Raw genomic sequence first — 21,925 nt, 5'->3', positions numbered from 1 at the left:
TTGATATTTGCGAAAGGTAAATGTTGGTGACCAATATTAACATAATTAGAAAGTGCTGATCACTTTCTTTGTACTAATGTTTAGCTGTCTTTCCTTTCCTTAACATGAGGGATGGCTTGAAAAAATAGCACTCTTGAGGTGACCTATAACCACAGTATTCATATTACATCTATCCTTGTCGTAAGGCAGCCATGCACGATATTCAAAATTCTAAATTACTTTAATTAACAGAGTGTACGATTTGCCATGTTGTTTTTGCAGGCCGCATATGTGCTTGCAAAGGGCCACAGACAGCTCACATTGTGTGTTTGGCATGCCTGTTATACATACATTTGCACACATGCTCTCACTGATTTTTTTTCATTGCCTCTTTCTAATGCTGAAAAGGACATTTGTTTAAATTAGAATTGGACCAAGAAACATTAATAACAAATGCTTGAAACATTTTTCTTTCAGTTTGAAGATTGTAAGCTGGGTGAAATCATCCGCAACAACATTGTGCTTAGCAAGTACTCTAAGCCCACACCAGTCCAGAAATTTGCCCTACCAATAGTCCTTGGAAAACGTGATCTGATGGCATGTGCACAGACAGGTATAGTCAACATGATTAACATGCTTATTGTAAAGAGAAGGGGAGGGAAGGAGCATTGTAAATGTATACATGCCAGACGGGTGGGCATGTGCATAGGCAGGTGTAGTCAACATGATCAGTGGGCAGTGTAAGTGTAGGGTATAATGGAGAGGACTGGCATGCAGAGTGAGGCAGCAATGTCTTTTTAACCCATCTGGATGGTGTATTTTGAGTCACGAGCTATACATGATTATCTATTCCTCTTCGTGCATCAGGTTGCACATAAGGCCTCAACCAGAGTCCGCCACCGATGTCGATCGGCTGAAACCCGCTCCAAGTGATCTTACATGATTATATATTTGATAATATTTTATCTAATACTCTCAGTATGGATCTATACTCACTTTTTGAAAAGGCTGATACATGGCAATCGCAATGTCAAATTTAAAAAAAAAATTTTTTTTGGATGGTTTGCTGCATGAAGTTGTTCAAGCATTTAGCAAATTGTCAGCCAAAAGCAGCCTTTTTTCAAATGTACTCTTTTTTTTTTTTAATATATATATATTTTATGCTAAAAAGGTTAACAGAATACAAACGGTTATTTGTCAGTCCTGTTACAAACATATCATTTATAGAATGAAATAACATCTGTGAAAGTTATTTTGGGGGCTACAATATGGAAGAGCTTAATAAAAAGGTTATTGCTGCGTAAAGATTGGATATTTTAAAGGCTAAATTTTTAATAATTTGCATAAAGCCATATGTTGGGAAGGGGGATAGGTGTTTTCTGCTGAGCCAGCAGATGAGGTTGTAATGTGTTAAGGCAGTCAGCCTTGTAAACAGATGTCACATAAAGAGAAAGAACAGCATACCCAAGATAAGAGCTGAATTCAGAACAGCCAACTTTCACTTTATTGGTGACAGGCGTTACTGGTTATACCACCAAATTCGTAACCGTATTTTATTCATTTGTTCATGCTTGGTCATGTACAGGTTAAGAACGTTATTGACATTTTGTTATATCAGCCCCATTTACAGACCAAATTACTTTATTGATATTTGGGTTTTTAAAATAAAGGTTCTGGAAAGACAGCTGCCTTTCTTGTGCCCATCTTGAACCAGATTTATGAAAGTGGACCATCTGGAGTTCCTCAAGGCAATCAGGTTGGTGTTTTATTGACTTCCTATAAGACCTGTAAGACTTCCTATATTTATAAATCATGTAAAATGCTTTTAAAAACTATTCATCATCTACACAAATTTGTCCAGCAGCAGGGACGTGGGTATGGCTGTAGAAAGATGCATTCTGTGCTAAATCATTTATCGTGTAAGAAGCTCATAAGAGCATTCGTCATCTGTGCAGCAGCAGGGACGTGGGTATGGCCGTAGAAAGATGTATCCTCTTGCATTGGTGCTTGCCCCCACAAGAGAACTTGCTTCGCAGATCTACGATGAAGCACGAAAGGTAATTATATGTGAATAATGGACAGATGATCATAATTTAGCAAACCTAAAGACCAATAATAGTTGATTAAAGGGATTCTAAAGGCAAAATAAACTGCTTAGAATTGCATAAAGAGTAGGATAAATTTGAATCTCGTCTATTTATATGTGTGTTCATGTGGAAAACGTTGAAGGTTTTTAGTAGAATGTTGTGTTTAATAAGAGAGATTACACGGGACTCTTTTTTTTGCTTCTGTAAAGTCTCTTTCTCCATCACGTGACCCTATGACGTGTGGTTTCCATAGTGAGAACCATGCCTCGAGAATGTGCTGCACCCGATTGCTACGAAAATATGGAAAAAGATTCAAAATTTTCTTTTCATCAGTTTCCGAAAGACAGAACCTTACAAACAGAGTGCGTCATACGAATAAAAAGACGACGACAAATCTTCGCAATGATACAGATACAGACACTTCCTGTCAGAGACTGACGTCACAATAAGACTCTGACATCACAATAAGACTCTTCTGCTTGATCATCTCGGGAAGCTATCGTGGTTACTCAGCGGAAGGACACAAGGGTCGATTTCACTGGATTTTTTTTCAATTTTTATAAACATTGGCAACCGACATAGTGCTAATAAGTGGTAATTAAGTGAGAAATGAATCCTTTATTTCTCCTGTATTGCTCTAGTGCTCTGTAATTGTAACTAAATATATTTTTGAAACATTTGACCGTCGCCACAGCCTTATCACAAGCCTTGAGTATACCTTTAAAGCTATAGAATACTATAAATTTCTTTTAAAAAATACAATCTGGCATACAATCTACAAGTGTGAACACTTATTTTGCGGCTTAGAAAAGACCCGAAGGCTAATCACTAAAGTTCAAAAAAATTGATAAAGTTGTTTTAAATATAAACAGCATACATTGTGAAAGTTTCAGTGTCCTTATGTTCAGAGGTTTCAACTTTCCCTTTACATAAATTTGCTAAGGAAAAAAGCACACTTGTCAAATGCTTCTTTTTGTAAAATTTCTTGTTCTAAATTAGTCTCTGTTTTAATGGCCAGATATGCATGTGTACACTTGGGTACATAGCTAATTTCCTTGTGTACGTGAGGGTGATATTACCATATTTCTACATTGCAGTTCGCTTATCGCTCACGTTTGCGACCATGTGTGGTTTATGGAGGTGCTGACATTGGGGCTCAAATGCGAGATCTTGACCGTGGTTGTCATTTGCTAGTTGCCACACCTGGTCGTCTTGTGGACATGATGGAGCGGGGGAAAATTGGCTTGGATCATTGCACGTCTGTGTCTACTGCTTATCTGTATCTTTTTTACATTTAGCTGTTAAGTCGTCACCTGTTAGGATTTTATTGTGACTGAAAATATACATTTGTTTCTGCGATGTCTTAATATTTTTACATTGTAAATTTATGTGTAGGATGTGCAGTGGATAATGCTTTTAGTTAAAATGTTGGCTGCCTACAAGGGTTTAAGAAGAAGTTCCAGCTTTTGTTTTATGATGTCACAAAAGTTACCGTTGCTGTTTGTTTGGGTGTGCTTAGAACTTGGGCATTAGTTAAGAATCTCATTAGTATATAGAAATTTGCTTTTCCAGTAGTGCTTGATTTTTAAAAAAAAAGATCTTCAGGGATGTCTGTAGACATACAACCAGCATCACGAATATGCATTTGTTATGGGGAAGTAGATAGACTAGTTGTTGGGAGAATTTTTTCTGAACATGAAGATAAATGGACGATACCACTTCAGTACCAGTGGGAAATAGAGTGATCTTTGTGACTTGCTGTGCTATATTTTATAATTTGTGAACGTCTTGGAGATTATATACCTTTCATATTTAACTGCATTACAGTTGTCAAACTTGGACAGTGGATGATGAGATTTGAATGTTGGATTCCCCTTCATGATTAACAATGATTTAACATTTTATCTCTGATCACTGATCCATTGTGCTACCTATACAACTGCTTAAATTGTTTAGGAGAGCAAGTAGCATTGCCATCTATGAATGACATTAAGTTTTGGTACTTTTTTTTGTGCTCAAAATCAGGGATGAAATATGATAATTCAAGGGCAATTTATAATAGAATTTTTTAACATAAGCTGGCATAGGACTGTAACAGTTGCAGGTTCGTGAATAAACATGTAATTATTTGCATACATTATCTTTTTTTATGTAGCTACCCTGTTAGGATGGAAAAGGGTGGGGTACATAACAGTAAAGCTTGCATTTGATCCATATCTTATTCATTTTTGATGTCAAGAGGCACATTAAATGTTACATTGTTAAGTCTTAACACACAGCAAAAAAAATTAATGGACGGTTAAATATAGCCGGTAATTTACATTGTTTTAGATTTAGTGGAGAAAATGTCATTAAATGTTATAATTTGCTGCTAAGATAGGTTCACAGCCTGGACTTAATGGGATTTTGATTACCACAGATTCCTCGTTTTGGATGAAGCAGATCGAATGCTGGACATGGGGTTTGAACCTCAAATCCGTCGTATTGTTGAGAAAGACACCATGCCATCTGTTGGAAAACGCCAAACTCTTATGTTCAGTGCAACTTTTCCAAAGGAAATTCAGGTAAATATAATTGTTGTTTTTTTTTTTCTGAGATTTTCAGCTTCTTTGTGCTACCTGTTCTTTCAGGTGCTGCAGTTTTGTAAGTTCGCATATATAGTGGATTGTATAGTCTACAAAATTTCCACTTTGACTTTGCTGTTTCTGGGACTGGTCCGCAATACTTCTCCAAACTCACTCCCACCTATACAGCTCCATGCCTTCACTTATTTTCTGACACCAAGCTCCTTCAAGCCCAACTAGCGCCGATCACTTTATTTTGGAAAAGAGGTCTGCACCTATTTCCATATATAAAAAAAAAATTCATGTTATTCCTGTTTAAATTAAGCATGGGTGTGTGGGGTTTTCTTTACGTATTAGCTTGAAAGTTCCTGGATAACTTCATATTCTTATCTGTTTATATTGCGTGACTGAGGTTTTTTTTTGTTTTTTTTTTTTGTTTAAGGTTTTAGCTCGCGATTTCCTGGATAACTACATATTCTTAGCTGTTGGTCGAGTGGGCAGCACCAGTGAAAACATCACTCAGAAGGTTGTATGGGTAGAGGAGAACGAGAAGAGGTCCTTCCTTTTGGACCTGCTGAATGCATCAGGTATATTATCTTTATGGTGGACATTACCCTGCTTCAAATCTTTATGGTTTATTGTACTGAACAAAAATTAAGCAAAGATGCTCATAACGCTATTGGGAATATGTGATTTGATCTATTGCAGCTGGTCTTTGCAAACATGTTGACAAGAGTTTGTGGTTTTGGCCTTCTTGTAGGTCCTGATTCCCTTACCCTTGTATTTGTGGAGACAAAGAAGGGAGCAGACTCGCTAGAAGAGTTCTTGGTGTATGAGGGTTACCCAGCTACAAGCATTCATGGCGATCGCTCACAGCGAGAGCGAGAAGATGCTCTTCGAGTTTTCAAGAATGGAGAGCGGCCCATACTTGTTGCAACTGCAGTGAGTTTGTTGTGATTATATATATATCCTTTTGCTGTTATTGATAAAATATAAATACATTTTAAATGTGTATTTTTAAAAATAAAACTTTTGTAAATTTTTAATTTGATGGTTAATTTCCATCATTGCAATTTTTTATGGTTACAATTGTCTACTGATGATGGTTTTTTTATTTTTTACCATTAAAAACTATAACATAATAATTTGATACACATTTGCTGTAAAACTTCCTCATTTAGTGCATGCAAAATTTACTATTTACTTACATATGTTCCTGTTTAGGTTTCTCATTGGTTTGTTACCCTCAGTTCTTTTTTAGCTGTTGTATCTGCATAATTATACAGATCTCTGGAAAAATTTAATCCACTGGCATATGTAGCTGTTAGTTTTAGGAGCAAACTTCATTCAGGAACATTCAGCAAGAGCACATTGTCTCGTGGTCTTTTTTTTTTTTTTTAAACCGAGGATTGCTTCTATCCACTTCATGAATTCAGCAGATGATGATATTTTTAGAAATACTACTCTTTCGCCATTTTGTTTTCTCAACATATCCAGGTGTGATTAAGAAGAAAAAAATTATTGTGTCTCTTAATTATAAAGTATAACAATATATATTTGTGCTATGTTATGCTCTGTTTCCGCTAATTGTTTTCTGAGCTCTTATGTTGCCTCTTAAGCTTTTTAAATGTACTCTCAATAAGGCTTCTAATGGGATGGGTGTGCAGGGGCTGTTAAGGATACTAAATGTACAAAGAGCATACTAGCTTGTTATTTTAGGGGTAACTAATGTAACAGATCACCAGGTGAAATGTATGCACTTGTACGTGCAGTCTCACCACTTCTAACAGTGCACCCTCGTGCAATGGATAACTATGAGAGAACGTGCATCTCAATCAGTAAAGATATTAGACATGTGTAACAAAATATAATTATTTACATCAAGGTTATAAGTCCACAGCTATATATCATTCACTGTCTCCTGGGTTTACAAATAGAAAGTTATACTCCCACCAACGTAGTCTTTGCAATTATATCTGTATGTCCCTCACAATTTTCAAGATAGACCAGGGCTTGCCAGCACACAGATTAAGAAAATGGTCAGTTTTTCTTGCTCTGAGGCGAAGTTGCCTCTTTTTGCATTTTGATGTCCCTGATTACCCTTTCCTTTTCAGGGAAGCTGGCACATACTAAAATCTTTAACAGTATTGTCGCATTATTCAGTTTGCTGGTGCAACAGTTAGCACCTGTCACCAATACACCGAAGGTTGGCTGTCCTGTGCTCAGCTGTTCTTTCTCTTTAAGTGGCATCTGGTTACAGAGCTGGTTGCCTTGGCTGTTGACTTAGCATTAAACACCAATTCCGCCACTATCACCCCACCCATGTTACTGGTAAAGATTTCTATCTTCCACCCTTGCCACTAATGGGGTGGTGGCATTTTCACCAGTCAACTGTTGGTGGCCCCAACATAAAAATAACAAAATAGAAAAATTTTCTACAACTATGCATAGTAAAATTTATGGTGTTAAAGTTGCTTTTTATATTAAAATACTATGCACAAAATAATGAGCCAGGGGGTTTGAGCTAATTCTAAACATTCAAAAGAATAAGAATATAGTGACCTGTTTAAATGCTGTTACTTGTTGTTCCCATAAATATCTTTTATCATTTATATTTTTATATCATATATATATATATATCATTTTTGGTCAGGTTGCTGCTAGAGGTTTGGACATCCCCAATGTTCGTCATGTTATCAACTTTGATCTGCCAAGTGACATTGAGGAGTACGTGCATCGTATTGGACGTACTGGCCGTGTTGGAAACCTAGGTAATTTGTCTTTTGCTCGTTTTTCTTTTTTTTTTTTTTTTCTTTCTTTAATTGGGTTGGGTTAAGGGTGCAGCTTGTGCCTGGAAAGACATAACTCATTTAAAACACTAAAAGAGGATGTTTTGTAGTGGATACTTTGACATTACATTAAGCACAATATGGTAATGAGTTAGATAATGCAGATGAACAGTTTTTGTCTTTGGGAAGTCAGCTCTCATCTTGAAATCTTTGAAGTCCCAAAGTACTTTGTATCAGAAGTTACAACACTGACTTTCTACTCAAGTGACTGGAAAAGTAATTCGCAAAAAAGATAAACTGAAAAATAAGCATCAGAATTTGCGAAAACCCAGTTTTGCACTTGTTCATTTTGATAAAGAAACCATAATTCAAGAATTCTACCTCAAGTACTAATTTACTAAATACTCCTAAAACAGTGATGCCCAACCTTTTTCGGCCTGCGGGCCATATCCATTTCGGACAGCCGTATCTCATAGATGCTTGGCTACATCATGACAACCATAGCTAAATGTTAGGTCTAGTTATTATTCTTTTTGTGTCATGCAGGCTTGGCTACATCATTCTTCAATGAAAAGAATAAGAACATCACTCGTGATATGATGGACCTACTTGTAGAAGCAAACCAAGAGGTGCCGCCATGGCTAGAGTCTCTTGCCTATGACTCTCGTCCCATCGGACCTCGGAGAGGTGGACCACGCAGGTAAAATTAAACTCACTAGATGAATTTAGAAGACTACTTTCACAGAAATGAAAGCTATGAGAAAGACAATTTTTGCAAAATAATTTATATGGTAATTATAAATTCTTTTGATCAGTTCTCCTATTATGCAATTCTTTGTATGAGACTCAATAATCAGAGGATATTATCAGGAACATTTTAATAATTCTGGATTGTGCATAGCAGTGACAAGTACAATAAATACTTGGATAATTAGGTTACCATAAGGAGTTAAGAATGCTAACTGTACATATTGTGTGTGTATGTATATATTAATAATATAATATATTCCACCTACATATATATTGTAGGCAGAGAGATACGCTAAATTTCCTATCATCTGTGCTAGTGTTGAAATCTTAATCCTTATTGCGTTTCAAAACATTTTAAACATTTCTTTTTTTAGGTTTGGAAATTCTGGTGGTGGTGGCAGTGGTGGTGGCGGCGGCAGCGGCTTTGGAGGTAGAGATTATCGCCAGAATAAAGCACCACAAGGCAAAAATTTTGGAAACCAAGGCAGTGGTGGCTATAGTAACCAGGGAGGCTTCAGTCATTACAACCAGTATCAGTATGGGGGCAATTATGGTGGCAGTTATGGTGGGGGTGCCCCAGCCAATGACTGGTGGGGAGGAAACTGAGCATAAGGTAAACTTTGGTTTTCTTATGTAATAAAGGAAAGCAAATTTGACCATGAGCATGTATAACATGTGTCTGTAATTTACTTTGCATGAGCTCGTGTGCGTTGTAGGAGTGTGTCTATTGTATGTGAATATACATGCATTGTTGATGATTTAGTCTCTATATGATGTATGTAAAGCACTAGGAGCAAATCTTGCTTTATAACTCGCTATAACAAGTCACTGCTTAAATCATCATTATTATTTTTGAAAGACTGGATGACCTGTCATACAAACCAAAGGAATTGTAGCTAAATAATTCAGGTTTAAAATTATCTTTTTTGTACTGTGAACCTTATATGAAAGTACTGTGTACAGTTTGACTTCTTAAAAAAAGGGAAGGCCCCGGCTATGGCTTGCCTGTGTGACCCCAGCAGTTAATATAATCTTGCAAAAGTTCTTGCACAGACCATCTTTTTTTTTTTTTTTAATTGTACAGGTGGCTATGCATGTTTTTAAATAATGCTTTCTATAGAAGCTTTCAAGTATGTTTATTATTGATAATTAGCTTAGTTTTCGTTATTCCTTGTTGCTCCCTTGAGGAGCATATGGCCGCAACACCACCTCGCCAGCAGACCCGGTTTTAGGCAGCCCCGTTCAGTTGGGCCCATGTGGTTCTGATGTCCGTTGCCTCACTCTCTTCTGTTCTTTTCCAAGTCTGCGTTGGTCTCCCAACTCTCCTCTTTCCCTGAGGGTTCCAGTTAAGTGCCTGTCTGGCAATGATGTCAGCTGGTTTGTGCAGGGTGTGTCCTATCCAGGCCCATTGGCGCTTTTTGATTTCTTGGCTAGTGCCATTTTGGTTGGTTCTTTCCCACAGACTGCTGTTGCAGATTTTCAGGCCACCTTATTCCCAGTATATGGCATAGGCATCGGTTGATAAAGGTCTAGAGCTTGTTGGTGTTTGTCATTCTCCAGGTTTCAGAACCATACAGTAGGACTGCCTTCACATGGGTGATGAAGATGCAGGTCTTTCTGCTGAAGTAGGCTCTTGAAAGATGCCTGGCCTTCTTTATGCATTTTTGATGTCATCATCCACTCCACCATCCTTGTTGACAATGCTTCCCAGATATGTGAAGTGGTCTGTTTCCAGGATGTTCTCTTCTTGAAGTTGGATTGGGAGTTCCTGCTTGTTTTTTATTCTTATCACTTTGATCTTCTTTCTGTTAACCTATTTTTGATAATTATGCCTACATATTTGTAACTCTGTTCTTTTTACTACTTTTCTTAATAAGTGATTTTATCAAAAACAATACTGTATTTTCTAAAATTGATAATCATGTCCTTTATTTTCTTTACATTCAACTCTAAATAGCGATTACAACATCATGCAAGAGGATGATCAGTCTATTTTGTTAGTTGTCAAAATCATAGATATGGAGAAGTGTACACTGCCCATATACAGGGTAAACATAAAAGAGAGAGAGATAAAGTGCATTCCCCTGTAGTACCAGTATTTGTATACATCGGAAATAATATTACTGAAGATTTGGATAAGTTGAAGTCTTTTGGTAATCAAGAATCCACAATGAAGCTCTGGCATCATTTTTCGTTTGTGTTAGCTTCTGAACAAGTAAATGTATGAAAAGCACAGAAGAAGTTATCAACCAAACACAGGTGTTTGGGTACTCCACAAATGTGTGTAAATTGTATGTAAGATGTAAAATATTCTTCAATATGGCATTTGAGTCTACAGGCAAACTGTGGAGGGTGTAAAAAGTTGTGAAAAAATTTTAAAATGCATATATTTGTAAATATATATATATTTGTTTACTTTCTGCTTTGGAACTTCTATGACAGCTCTCCATTTAAGTACAAGAAAATAATTTTTTTTCAATCCTATTTCTGAAATGTTTTTAGAAAACTAGTTAAAACAGTGTAAGTGATGGTTTTCTTTATTGTTGGTTAATAGATGTAAATATTGGAATACATGATACTTCTTCAGACACTACTGTTCTAAATGCTCAGTTGCATTTCATTTCATTTCATCCATATTAAATGAGTTAATACAAGCGAACACATTCTTACCTAAGCTTCCTCGTCTGATGTCTCACAGAAAAGGTTTAAGTATAGCAGAATCTACTAAGTGTTTTAAATACTGTATGATTTTTAATATAGTTGCATTGATTTGTTGTGGCAGTATGTGTGAATGTGCAAATGAATATCGGGATGTGGGATGTGTGTGAGAGAGAAGTAGACAGTATTAAAGTGATTGCCTTATGTAAGTGAAGAGAGTATGAAGGTTGTTTTTGCTGTTACCTTGCATAAAGGGCTGACAGTTCCATTTTATTGTGTATTCAACAGGCAGGCGCTGACCTGAAGTTTCCCGGCTGTTGTCAGCGTTGATGTTTAGGCCTTCAGTGTGTCGGCAAGCTTCGTGGGAGGACTGCCCTGCTTTGTGACTGAAAATGGACAATGTTTTCTTCTCAACTTGCCCCTATGATTGAACTTGCCCTCCTGCTGTTTGTCTCTCTCTCTTATTCCTTTTTTTTTTTTTTTCTTCTTTGGAATGAAAATCTTTTTTGGGGGGTTTGAACCAGTCATGGCATGTGAAGCTTTGTTCAAACTCGAAAGACATTATTGCATATTTCCCAGCTTTCCTAGCACACTTAACAAAAGAGATGATGTCACCACTAACCATAACTGTGTGGAACTGCTGTTGTCAGATTATATCGCGACTTGTCACGTACTTGAGAAAGATGAGGAGATAGGTGGATTGATAGGGGCATGGGTAATTAAAACCATATCTTATTTGAATGTACACATTCACTCAGGATTTGAAAGAGGGCACACACCATGTGTAGAGTACATAGAACTTGATATATTAACAGCAAGAAGTGTTACTCCAGCATGCTTCTGCCTTGTTCAGCATCCAATTTCTGGAGACATTAATGGTTTGGAAACGAAAATGAGAAAGGTGGCACACATACGCTTCCTTTTATTGCATTGATGGATCATACTTTCTAACCATATGTATCCACACACACATGCATATATAATTTATATATAAATACTGCTAACCAACCATGTTGAAATGTTTGGTCTCCTGAAAACTCAGCAAAAGTTGTGAGTGACTGAAATACTGGCTGAAGGGTCAGTAGGTCAAGTGGGAACATAACAGGAACGTTTCTGGAGTGCAGCATGTAGCCATTTCATACATCAAAAACAGCCAAGTCAGCTACTTTTACTAAGATTTATTATAATTGTCTTGAACATGATAGAAAGGCAGCAATATTCTTTTTCCCTGTGTGTGTTTCTTGTTTAAAGAAGTGCCATTTTTCATGTGTATAGATTAATGGTTGGGTGTAATTTAACCTATCTAAAACTGTGGTTCTCAGATGACGGGGAGAGAACAAGATAACTGTAGAGATGGTGCTTGTAAACTATTGCTGAAAGGCGGCTGGCTATTTCATAAAGATGTGTTATTCCCCATCCACACAGATTGTTGCAAGCTGGATGTCAAATGGCTTTACGCCTGGGAGGGGGTGGGGAAAATCTTATCTGTGCTTCATGCATTGGTGAGGGCTGCCTGTCAGGTTGAATGAAAGCCTGTATCTTTGGTATAAAGGCAGCTTTATGAGCATGAGAGTCAAGTAGTGGATGTCATTCAACTTGATGACAAGCATGCTACTAACCCACTGTCGGTAGCCTGCATGTGAAGATTGTGGTGTAGGTATCTTCATACACCATGCTTTGCTGTGGTATACAGCTGATTTATTATTTGCGTTTTTCTTTGAACATTTTATTTTCTGTGAAAATGTGTTATAGATTGAAAGCAGTTTGAATAAATGTAGTCCAGAAAAAAAAGCCTTTAAAGACGTTGACATAATCGCATGCAACTCCTCGCTCACTGAGTTGAACATGGGATAGGAGACAGCTCAGGAGATGTCTCTCTTGAGACAATCAAATATAGTAGATAAGGAGTTTTAGCAAAAAATGTTGTGTGCAAAACTTGAGGTTATTTTGATAAATGATTCCAATGTTTTTATACTTGCCCATCCACCTGGACATTGTCGCTTCACAACTTCAGACTCACATATGTTGAAAAGAGATCTGATTGTTTATTCATGCGTACAATGCTCTTCATATTTTTTTTCTTTCATGAGACTGATAATCCAGTTACGTTACAAGTAAATAGAATAAATTGTTTCTTCATTCCCCAGACACCAGTCTTCGCTGTTGCCTATCCTGTAAGCACACGTGCATAATCTCTAGGTTAACAGGTCCCTGGTTTAGACTTTTTGACCAGAAGTGTTGTGCATAGTCTTGAAAAAAGGTCACATAATGTTTCTCTTGCAGAACAGCTAAGAAACAGTGTATATGTGGCCATACAATTTGACTATGCATGGGGTTATGTTCCTTGTAAAAATAATCTTCATGTTGATGAAGGGGCCAAGATTTCTCTACACAGCCCAGCTGCAACACTGGGGCAGCTCCAGCAAGGGAAGTAACTGCTCAGGGATCAAGCTTTTTTTTTCTTTTGAAAAAAAAAATCGGAGAATGTGTTGTGTTAGCAGTTCTCTCCTCCCCCTTCCCCTCCCAAGACCATTTCTTGCGCCATTGTCTTAAAGGGAATTATGTTGTAGCTTGAGACTGTCGGCTACAGACTGGATCACTATTACTGGCTTGTGACTGAGGTGTGTTGCAGTGCATGCAGCTGGTTTTGTCCAAAACTGTTTGCATTGTATATATCATTCGCAAGGAATAAACTGGCGGCAAACAGTTTTTTTGGTCACTGACAGTTAAAAGGGTAAAATCAGGATTGGTCTTATAAACAGGTTCCAAATCTTGTCATTTATAATATTAAAAAAAAAAAAAAAGAAAGCAATGAAAGATGGCCATTTTCAGTTTTATATCTAGTTCAACTGTTTGTTGCTTTTTCTTTTAAAAGTTTGATCTCCTTTTGGCATTGAACCTAAATTATATTCTGTTATCCCACCAAATGCGTATTTTGTAAGACGTTTGAGAGATATAATTCTATATATATATATCCGTTATATATACACACCAGTGCGCGTATTGAATACATAATCATGATTGTAATGAAGCTGATAATAGGTGCTTGCTCCAAACGATGTGCAAGCAACAATGGGAGTGAGAAGTTGTGTCTAGAGTTGCAAGTGTCCGGTGGATGGAGTTTTGTGGCAGTTTATTGTTACTAAGTGAGCACCATGTACGGTACTTAAATAAGACAGGTCGCGAAAGGTCTGACAAGGGATTCAACAGCTTGGGGAAAGTGCACAAGTGCACTTACCCTTTACTCATACAGTCCGGTGTGCTAGTTTCTTTTTTTGTCTCTTAAGCAGGACTCGTTTGAACTTTTTTTAAAAAATATATATATAAGCTGGAAGGGAAGGATTCCTTTCCTACTCCTTCTTAAATCTCCTCAATGATTTGCAAACGAGTGTTGAACAATGCTCATAACGAGTGGGGATTTTAAGTTCATGTACTCTTTTTCACCTCCCACTCGATTCTGGTTCAAATCCTGTTCTAATGTTGCATGTAAACTTATTGATACATGGACATTTATTGTGCAGTGGTGGTTTGGTGGCTTTAATTTTGTTTAGTTTCTGTTAGTTTTTATTTGTCTTAATGTATATGTCTTGATGCTGTTCCTTGGTTAGGTGGGAATATTTTTGGTGGGAAGGGAATAAAAGCTAGAAATCTAATCCCAGATTTTTAAAAAAAAAACCGATGACTACAGTCTTGTGGATATCAGCATTTGGAAATGTGTACATATATAATACATTACTAGATTGATATTGAAGTATAGTAATGAAAAGATGATGGTTAAAGTTTCTGTCTTTTCCACCTGCTGAAAACATGAAAGCTATGTTTTTTTGACTTGTACTGATTGTTTCACACCAACTCTTTCACACAGCTTTCTAGGACATTTGCTTGCCTGTAACAAAACATGAGGGTGCTTGGTTCATCATGGGCACATGATCTCTGTTGCATCTGTTGTATGAAGGGGAAAAAGATGAATTGATAGGGTTTATTAGAGAGCTGTATTATGTGTATTGTAACAATGAACCACTACATCCTTTTAAAAAAGTGAAAATTTTGGGCTTTTATTTTTTTTTAAACAGACTGTTGCTGCTGGAAGTGTGACTGTCTTGTCAATTTTTTTTAACTTTCATTTTATGATGTATAACTTGCCTGAAAACACTACTTTTTTTAAAAAATTGAATTTAAATAAGTCTGATATACAACTTTTGCCATTTTTTTTTTTCCTGTTCTACCAATGTTTTATTTTGAATTAATGTCATTGCTGATACAGAAACATGGACCTACACACAGGTTAAAAAGGAGGTTAACAGCATGAAGTGGTTGCAATGATACAGCTAGCAAACTTATTTAATTTGGATAAACCAGTGTTGAGCTGTATTTCATCAGTAATTCCTGCAGAACTTTCCATATGATTATATAATGGCTAGTCATTAGACGACCCCCCCCCCCCCCCAAAAAAAAAAAAAAAGTTGTCTCTTTTGTGCTTCTCTGATTATGTGGAACATTTTTAATGAATCTCCCGAGATTCGTTATTCACACACACACACACACACAAAATCAGCAACCGAGGAAGGTATGTTGTTTTTCCTGTTAGCGTGCTGGGAGGCAGTATTTATCTTGTCTGGGAATAGGATAGGGGATGAACTGAAATTAATGGAAGTGACGAAATATTTTTTAAATGGTTAGAAAACAAAGTAACTGTTTAGAAATGGAAATTATTTGTATTGTTTTAAATTGTTGCATTAGCAGAAATTTATGAAGTTAGTGCATCTAGAACAAACAGATTACCAGTTTTGTTTTTGTTGGCTTGTACTGATATATATATATAGATGTTAGCCTACATCGTATGCTTACATCACAAGAATGGTCATCAAAGTCTGGGTGAGAATCTCAAAGTGATCAGAGTATTTTTGGTAGCATTCAGAGTGTGTGTGTGTGTGCATGTTACATTTGCCAGGGTTTATATCTGTATGGTTGTAGTCTTGCATCTTGTTCTCCCAGCTTTGTTTCTTGAGATTGTTTATACACGGGCAACTTGAGCTGTCTTCTACAATTTGTAAATGTTATTTGGTGGCTAAATTCATAAGTATTCTGTATGCAGAGGCCGGTGATAGAGTGGAAAATGTTTATGCCTTCTTGTCCTGCAAAGTTCTGCAGCCTTCACTAAGTGGTTTTACCCCCCTCACGTTTTGCCATTCTATTATCTGCCTTGCCTTTACTTTTATCCTACTTTTTTCCCTTTCTTTATTCTTTGGTTGATGAGCAGGGTCTTTAAAAGCACTATCCTGCTGCATTATTTTATGATGTTCTTTCCAAACTGTTTTGAAGGCAGTGTCAAATGGTTTTGATCATTGAAGTGCTTAGACTGGATATTTCTATGGCTTTTTGTGTCGGGCATGAGGAAGGCCCCATGGCCTCCAAATCTAAGTGCACTCACAGGTGTGAGGCTTGCTCTTGTCTGTGACAGGAACTCATCATAGCCTTCATAGTTCAGTGCATTTACAGGTGCAAGGCTTGCTTTTGTCTGTGACAGGAACCCACACCTCCTTCCATGGTTCTGGCAGTGCACCTAATCCTTCCACATGTTATGTCATATCCTTGACACGGTGAACCTTTTACCCTTCTTGGCATTATTCCTTATTGGTACTGAAGCTTAATGCAGCTTCTTGGGTCAGATAAATTACCCAAGTGATGTTGGGAGCTGATTATTTTTTATATGTAATTCCAAGCCTTAGTAATATTTAAGGTTAGGACTAAAGAGGTCAACAGTTCAGAGCCATACAATAGCTAGGCTGATGGACAATGCCAAGGAGGTGCTAGACATGTTACCTGTTACTATTACCAAAATGTCTGGTGTGAATAATGAGTTTCACATAATAAGTTTGGAAATGCCACCAATCCCAAAAACTATTCCTTGTTATGTGATATGCATCATTTTGTTTGATGAATATTAGAACATTTGTCAAAGCATCATTCCCTCCTTAACTTTGAGCATTGCATAGTCTTATTGCAAGTTAAATATCATTCCTTCTTGAAATACAGATCAGCATGTTCCTGTTGCAAGCTGTTTTACTTAGTGGCGTAAAAGTCTTGAAATTGTAAACTGAAGAAGCATGTATGCTGTGGTGGTCTATTTGTATATTCCATCTTGACACTTGTCAAAATGATACACTTGGCATACTTTGGTATTATGTTACACAATGGTCATTTTATTTTTGCATGAATGTTTCAAAAGCGCTTTGTCTTCCCTTTAACAGCTTTAAAAAAAAAAGTATTCTACTTCTGCATCTCTCTCGCAGGGACTTGCCATCAGCACATTTTATGCAGCATGTCATGTGTGAAGGTTGAAAAATGTCAACAGAAGACACTAGATTGTGAAATACCTGTGAAAGAAGCATGCCAATTTTTTCTAGATTGGTTACTTTTTTACTGGGACAGAAGAGCTTTCATAAAGCTAGCATCCATGAGCAAAGTTGCTGATGAATTTCTTTACATGAATCCTGACCCTTGTATGATGACCTGTACAATTGACTGATCTTGTTAGTACGGGGGAGAAGCTTGGAAGGACCGTAGCTTGTTTGTTTGGTTTTTTTTAAATAGGGGATTGTGTCTAAAAATTACCTTTTAAACTAGCTGTTAGCCTGCATAAGTGTACAACAGCTTATTGTTTTATTAAGGATATTCTGAAGACTGCTGTACTCAGTCTTCTGCTTTCCTAGATACCAAAGAAAATAACACATTAGCACATGAGTGACCTAATAGTCCTGGCAGACTTGATATCTGCCATTCTGGCAGAACAGGTCATGCAGAATGTTCTCCTTCTCTTCTTTATTCTGTTGACACCATGCTGGTTCACTATCATCAGGCTGGGTAGTGTGTCCTTATCTTTGTTTTCTGGGAGGTTTTTTTTTGTTGTTGAGGAATGTGGGTGCTAGAATTCTACGAGTATGCACTTTTATCTTTTCTCTGAATTCTGTATATTTTGTTTGTGTCTGTATTCGGTAGTAAATATGACGTAAATGACTTTTTAAAGAAGATTTTTTTTTGAAAAGACAACTCTTATGCTATCAGTAATCACTAAAGTATTTTTTAACATTATTATAGAATGACATTGTTTATGTGTTGTCGGTTTTTTTTTGTTTTTTTTTTTTCTTCATTATTTCATCCCAAGTTAACTTGGGAGCTGATGGCAATGTCTGAATGATGACATACAACAAAAACTTTCTGAATAGGTAGCGGAAGCAAGCCTTGCAATGTTTATGTGGAAATAAAGGGACAATTCGTGTTGAATAGTCCATAAATAGCTTTTTTCTGAGTAATATTCGTGGGGCAAAACTAAACACTTCCTGGAGCATCCTGTCTTGTGTGATGACTTACTGCAGACAAGGTAGTCTTGTTTAGTGCTTGCTGTCTCTTGGTCTTGACTTAAACACTTGCTGTTAATATGGAACATCAGCAGTGACTATAGTTGATGATTTCATCTCTGGCACTCATCACTTTAAGTTAACTTGAAGAGATGATGCTGATATATTAAAAAAGGTATCCTAATTATGTTTAACACTCTCGTGTGGCACAGATGTAAGAAAGATGGTGGTATTGGCCCATGCTAGATAATCCTTAGCTTGGTGTCTGGAGTTTTTGCAGTCTGTGTGAAATGCATTTTAAAGGTGGAACTTCTTCGGACTGTAGGAGGAATGGTTTTGCTCGTGCAAGGGGAGGTAGAAGTACGTGCGATGCTGACAACTATCAGCCAGTTGTCTCCAATTACTTTCTTGCTGGTACTACCTCTCCTCGCCCAGGCCAAACAAATTTTAAAACTGTCCACAAGAAGTTTGCCTTTAAATAACCATCTATTTTAACATTAAACCATGCTGCTCTTAAACATTAAACAGCAGTTACACACAAGGGGGGAGTGGGTAGATTATCTGGTGCTCTAATGCTGTACAATAAAAAAACTTTTTAAAACTGCATGGATTGATTGCTCCATCAGTATAGTATTTATTAGTACTTGTGGCTATATTTCTGTAAGCAATATGTTAGCACTAAGCAGTTTGTGTTTACAGTAAGTGCGGAAAGTGTCATCACTACAAATAACCAGTACTGACAAGTCTTTATACACTAATTCACGCAAGTCTTCCTCTCACTTAGTAATAGTAGGCAGTCCAGTGGCGCAATGGTTAGTGCCTGTCACCAATACAGTGAAGGCTGGCTGCCCTAGGTTCAGATCTCGTCTTGGGCAGTCTGTTCTTCCTCTGCATGTGGCATCTGTTTACATGGCTGACTGCTTTTCTTTGTGATCTTGTCTTAGTTGCTGGCTCGGTGTAGAGCGCTAATTACTCCCTCACATTGTAACAGTACCATTTCGTTGGTTGTGATGAGCTTAGTCATAGTGTAGTGAAAGAGAAGACACTTTGTTGCTTGTTGTGAGCTTCAGTCCTTTCCTCTCATTCGTCAATACTTGACAAAATATGTCATAAGCACACAGTGCAGCAGCCTTAACGGTGGTTAGACCTCAAGGCTTTCATTCAGCTTACCCTTCTCTTCCTGTCTGACGATGCAGCAGCTCAGAGCTTGTCACCAATAACTGGAGATGGTGTCACGTTGTGTCCACATGATAACTAGGCTGGCTTATCCAGCCCTATGATGTATCCGAAAGGAAAAAAATGGTCTCAAGAGGACCTCACAGAAGACATTCAGAATTTAAGTTGTTTTTAATGTGAATCCAATTTTTTAATCCTTTGAAGCAAATGGAACATTTTAAAAAAATATTTTAGCAGTTATGTGCCAGAGATACAAAGTTTATTAGTGAAATCAGTAGATATAAGTACTGCTATTCAAGAAAAATAAGGATTACATAGAGGGATAAAACATTCTGTTGGCCCACATTTGTGGGCCATGTGCTAAGTGGTACTGTTAAAAAAAAAATGTGTGCAATTTTTCAAAGAATTTTAAAATTTACCTCCGAGTCAACTGAATTTGAAACCTGAGGTTTCTAGACCCAAAGGGTTTTGATATGATTCATGTTTTAAAGGAATGTAATCTTTCAGAAATTAGTATAAATGTTTAGACAACTGTTACTTTGCTTTATTATCATAAAAGAGGTTTTGGGGCATTGATCTGACATCACTTTTTGAGATTATTAGAAAAAGAAAAATACAGTTTACATATATTGAACCATACTGTCATGCACATGGCTGAAGTGCTCAGTAAGTTCATGTAGCCTTATTTTCGTCACAGAAACATCTGCATGCTCATATCTTAAGAATTTTTTTATGAGCACAAAGAATAAGGAAGCATTAAGTGTTGAACCAAGACTTGGTTTCTCCATTGATTTTAGTGTTGAGGTATATGGTCACCTGCACATAGTGGGTGCATATGTGGAATACAGCGATGACTGTTAAAGGGCACTCAAATCCTTACCTAAGTCAACGTGTTGGTGATTTTGATGCCCATATAAATCAGTAAGTTAATTTTACTGTACAAAAGGAAAAGCTTTCACAGAGGACGAGAGTACGTGTGTGAAATGGGGGCAAGATTTATTTTGGGGGGGATGGGGTGGAGGAGACCACTGGCAGTATGAATGTGATACCATGTAAAAGTCGTGACCTTTGCATACCTTTTATGCCTGTAAATGCACAAATCACACAAGGTACTTTCACATCCAGATAATTTTATTATAGAGTAAAAGACCTTGGAATTGAATTGGTTGTGTATGTGTGAGTGCACAGTGTTAAAGCAGAAAATCTTCACCTAATAAAAAATGCTTATGGACATTACTATGTTGAGATGAGCTGCAATCTGTGGTTAGATCAAGTTAGCATTATTGATTGCATGATGGGAAAAAAATAGTACATACTGCTTTTAATTAGTGTCTAGGCCAAAACTAAATGTTGGTAAATAGTTCCATACAAAATGCTTTAAAAATAGTTCAGTATTGACATATTGGGACATGATGGTCACCGTAGCTAGAAGTAATCGGTAATTTACTAGCGTTTAAAGACAATTTATGTGCTTTTGTGTGGTTATAAATGAATTGCAATGTAATTTGAGAGGTCATCATGTTTTCCATTGTTGATATAATTATTTTCATGCCCCGTTGATTATGCTGTTCAGGCAGCTTTTACAGGTGACTAGCATTCAATCTAGGAGAGATTTTAAAAGGGTAAAATGAGGCAAATTATTTTATTCTGAATATATGTGGGTAGTGGTTTTCTGGGTTAAAATATCATCCTCTGTAGTTTTAGCTCTTGAAAATCTTTGGGAAACATTTGTCCTGATTCATACAGATTGGTAACACTATTGTTGACACTTGCTTCATTTGAATCCAACTATGCATTATTTAAGATTTAGAAACCAATTAAGATGTTAAAATAAGGAAAAAAAACATTTGAGAAGATTGCTTAAAATATCATCAATATCTGATTGTGTGTGAAATGTATTAAGCTTATCTGTGTCTTACATTGCAAGACAGGGTCTGTGTTGATAACTTTGGCATTAGTGTGTATTTTATAGATTGTGAACATAATTGTGCATCTTAAAGTTATAATCACTGATCCTACAGCCCAACTCTGATTCTGTTGTTTGGGTTGTTTTTTTTCCCCCTTTAAAAAAACACCTATCGCTGTATGGTGATTCATCACTAGCTGGCTGTTCTTGGCTTTTAAAAAATTACCTTGAATTTATATTCAATGGTGCACAAAAGTTGTCAGCTATCTAGTGCTGGCAAAATGATCATTCTAGACTATTTCTTCTGTGTGGATGGGTCTGTTTGCAGAATGTCTGGCTTTTGTAGCCAGAACAGCCTACACTTCAACAAGAAGGTATGTAGGAGTCAAGTGTATTTAGGTTTAAATTTTGTTGAATTAAAAAAAAAGTAAGAGTTTATTAAACAGTGAACTTAATCACAACTAAATGAAAGTTTACAAAACTGTTGTCAGAGTTTTGTACTCTTCTGCTTTGACACAAGTGCGATGCCATCTTTCATATTTTACTTGGAAATTCAGACATTTTATTTATTACATGATAGCGCAGATTTCTAGTTCAATACCAAATCAACTTTTTACCTGCATGTGCTGTTATTTACAGTCATAATTGAGTTCAAGCT

The 21,925-nt window shown here is 36.8% G+C and overlaps 1 protein-coding gene across 2 annotated transcripts in view; it reads left to right on the top strand.

The window, feature by feature from the left end:
- Positions 1-18,126, top strand: part of LOC112555253 (ATP-dependent RNA helicase DDX3Y-like) — a 49,406-nt gene extending 31,280 nt beyond the window's left edge. Inside the window, exons 6-16 of one of the 2 annotated variants that reach the window (XM_025223569.1) lie at positions 457-592; positions 1,650-1,735; positions 1,938-2,036; positions 3,164-3,324; positions 4,486-4,630; positions 5,073-5,217; positions 5,391-5,572; positions 7,284-7,401; positions 7,966-8,119; positions 8,544-8,782; positions 11,116-18,126. In XM_025223569.1, coding sequence (XP_025079354.1) covers positions 457-592; positions 1,650-1,735; positions 1,938-2,036; positions 3,164-3,324; positions 4,486-4,630; positions 5,073-5,217; positions 5,391-5,572; positions 7,284-7,401; positions 7,966-8,119; positions 8,544-8,775 — 1,458 coding nt within the window. In that variant the 3' untranslated portion in view covers positions 8,776-8,782; positions 11,116-18,126. Of the gene's footprint in view, positions 1-456; positions 593-1,649; positions 1,736-1,934; positions 2,037-3,163; positions 3,325-4,485; positions 4,631-5,072; positions 5,218-5,390; positions 5,573-7,283; positions 7,402-7,965; positions 8,120-8,543; positions 8,783-11,115 lie in introns of both variants that reach the window. The other variant, XM_025223568.1, reaches the window with a different exon arrangement.
- The last annotated feature ends 3,799 nt before the right edge of the window (positions 18,127-21,925 follow it).

The sequence above is a fragment of the Pomacea canaliculata genome, linkage group LG14 (assembly GCF_003073045.1).
Source record: "Pomacea canaliculata isolate SZHN2017 linkage group LG14, ASM307304v1, whole genome shotgun sequence".
In the NCBI taxonomy this organism is placed as follows: domain Eukaryota; kingdom Metazoa; phylum Mollusca; class Gastropoda; order Architaenioglossa; family Ampullariidae; genus Pomacea; species Pomacea canaliculata.
Note: the sequence above shows the minus strand (reverse complement) of the source record. Positions and strands in the feature narration are given on the sequence as shown.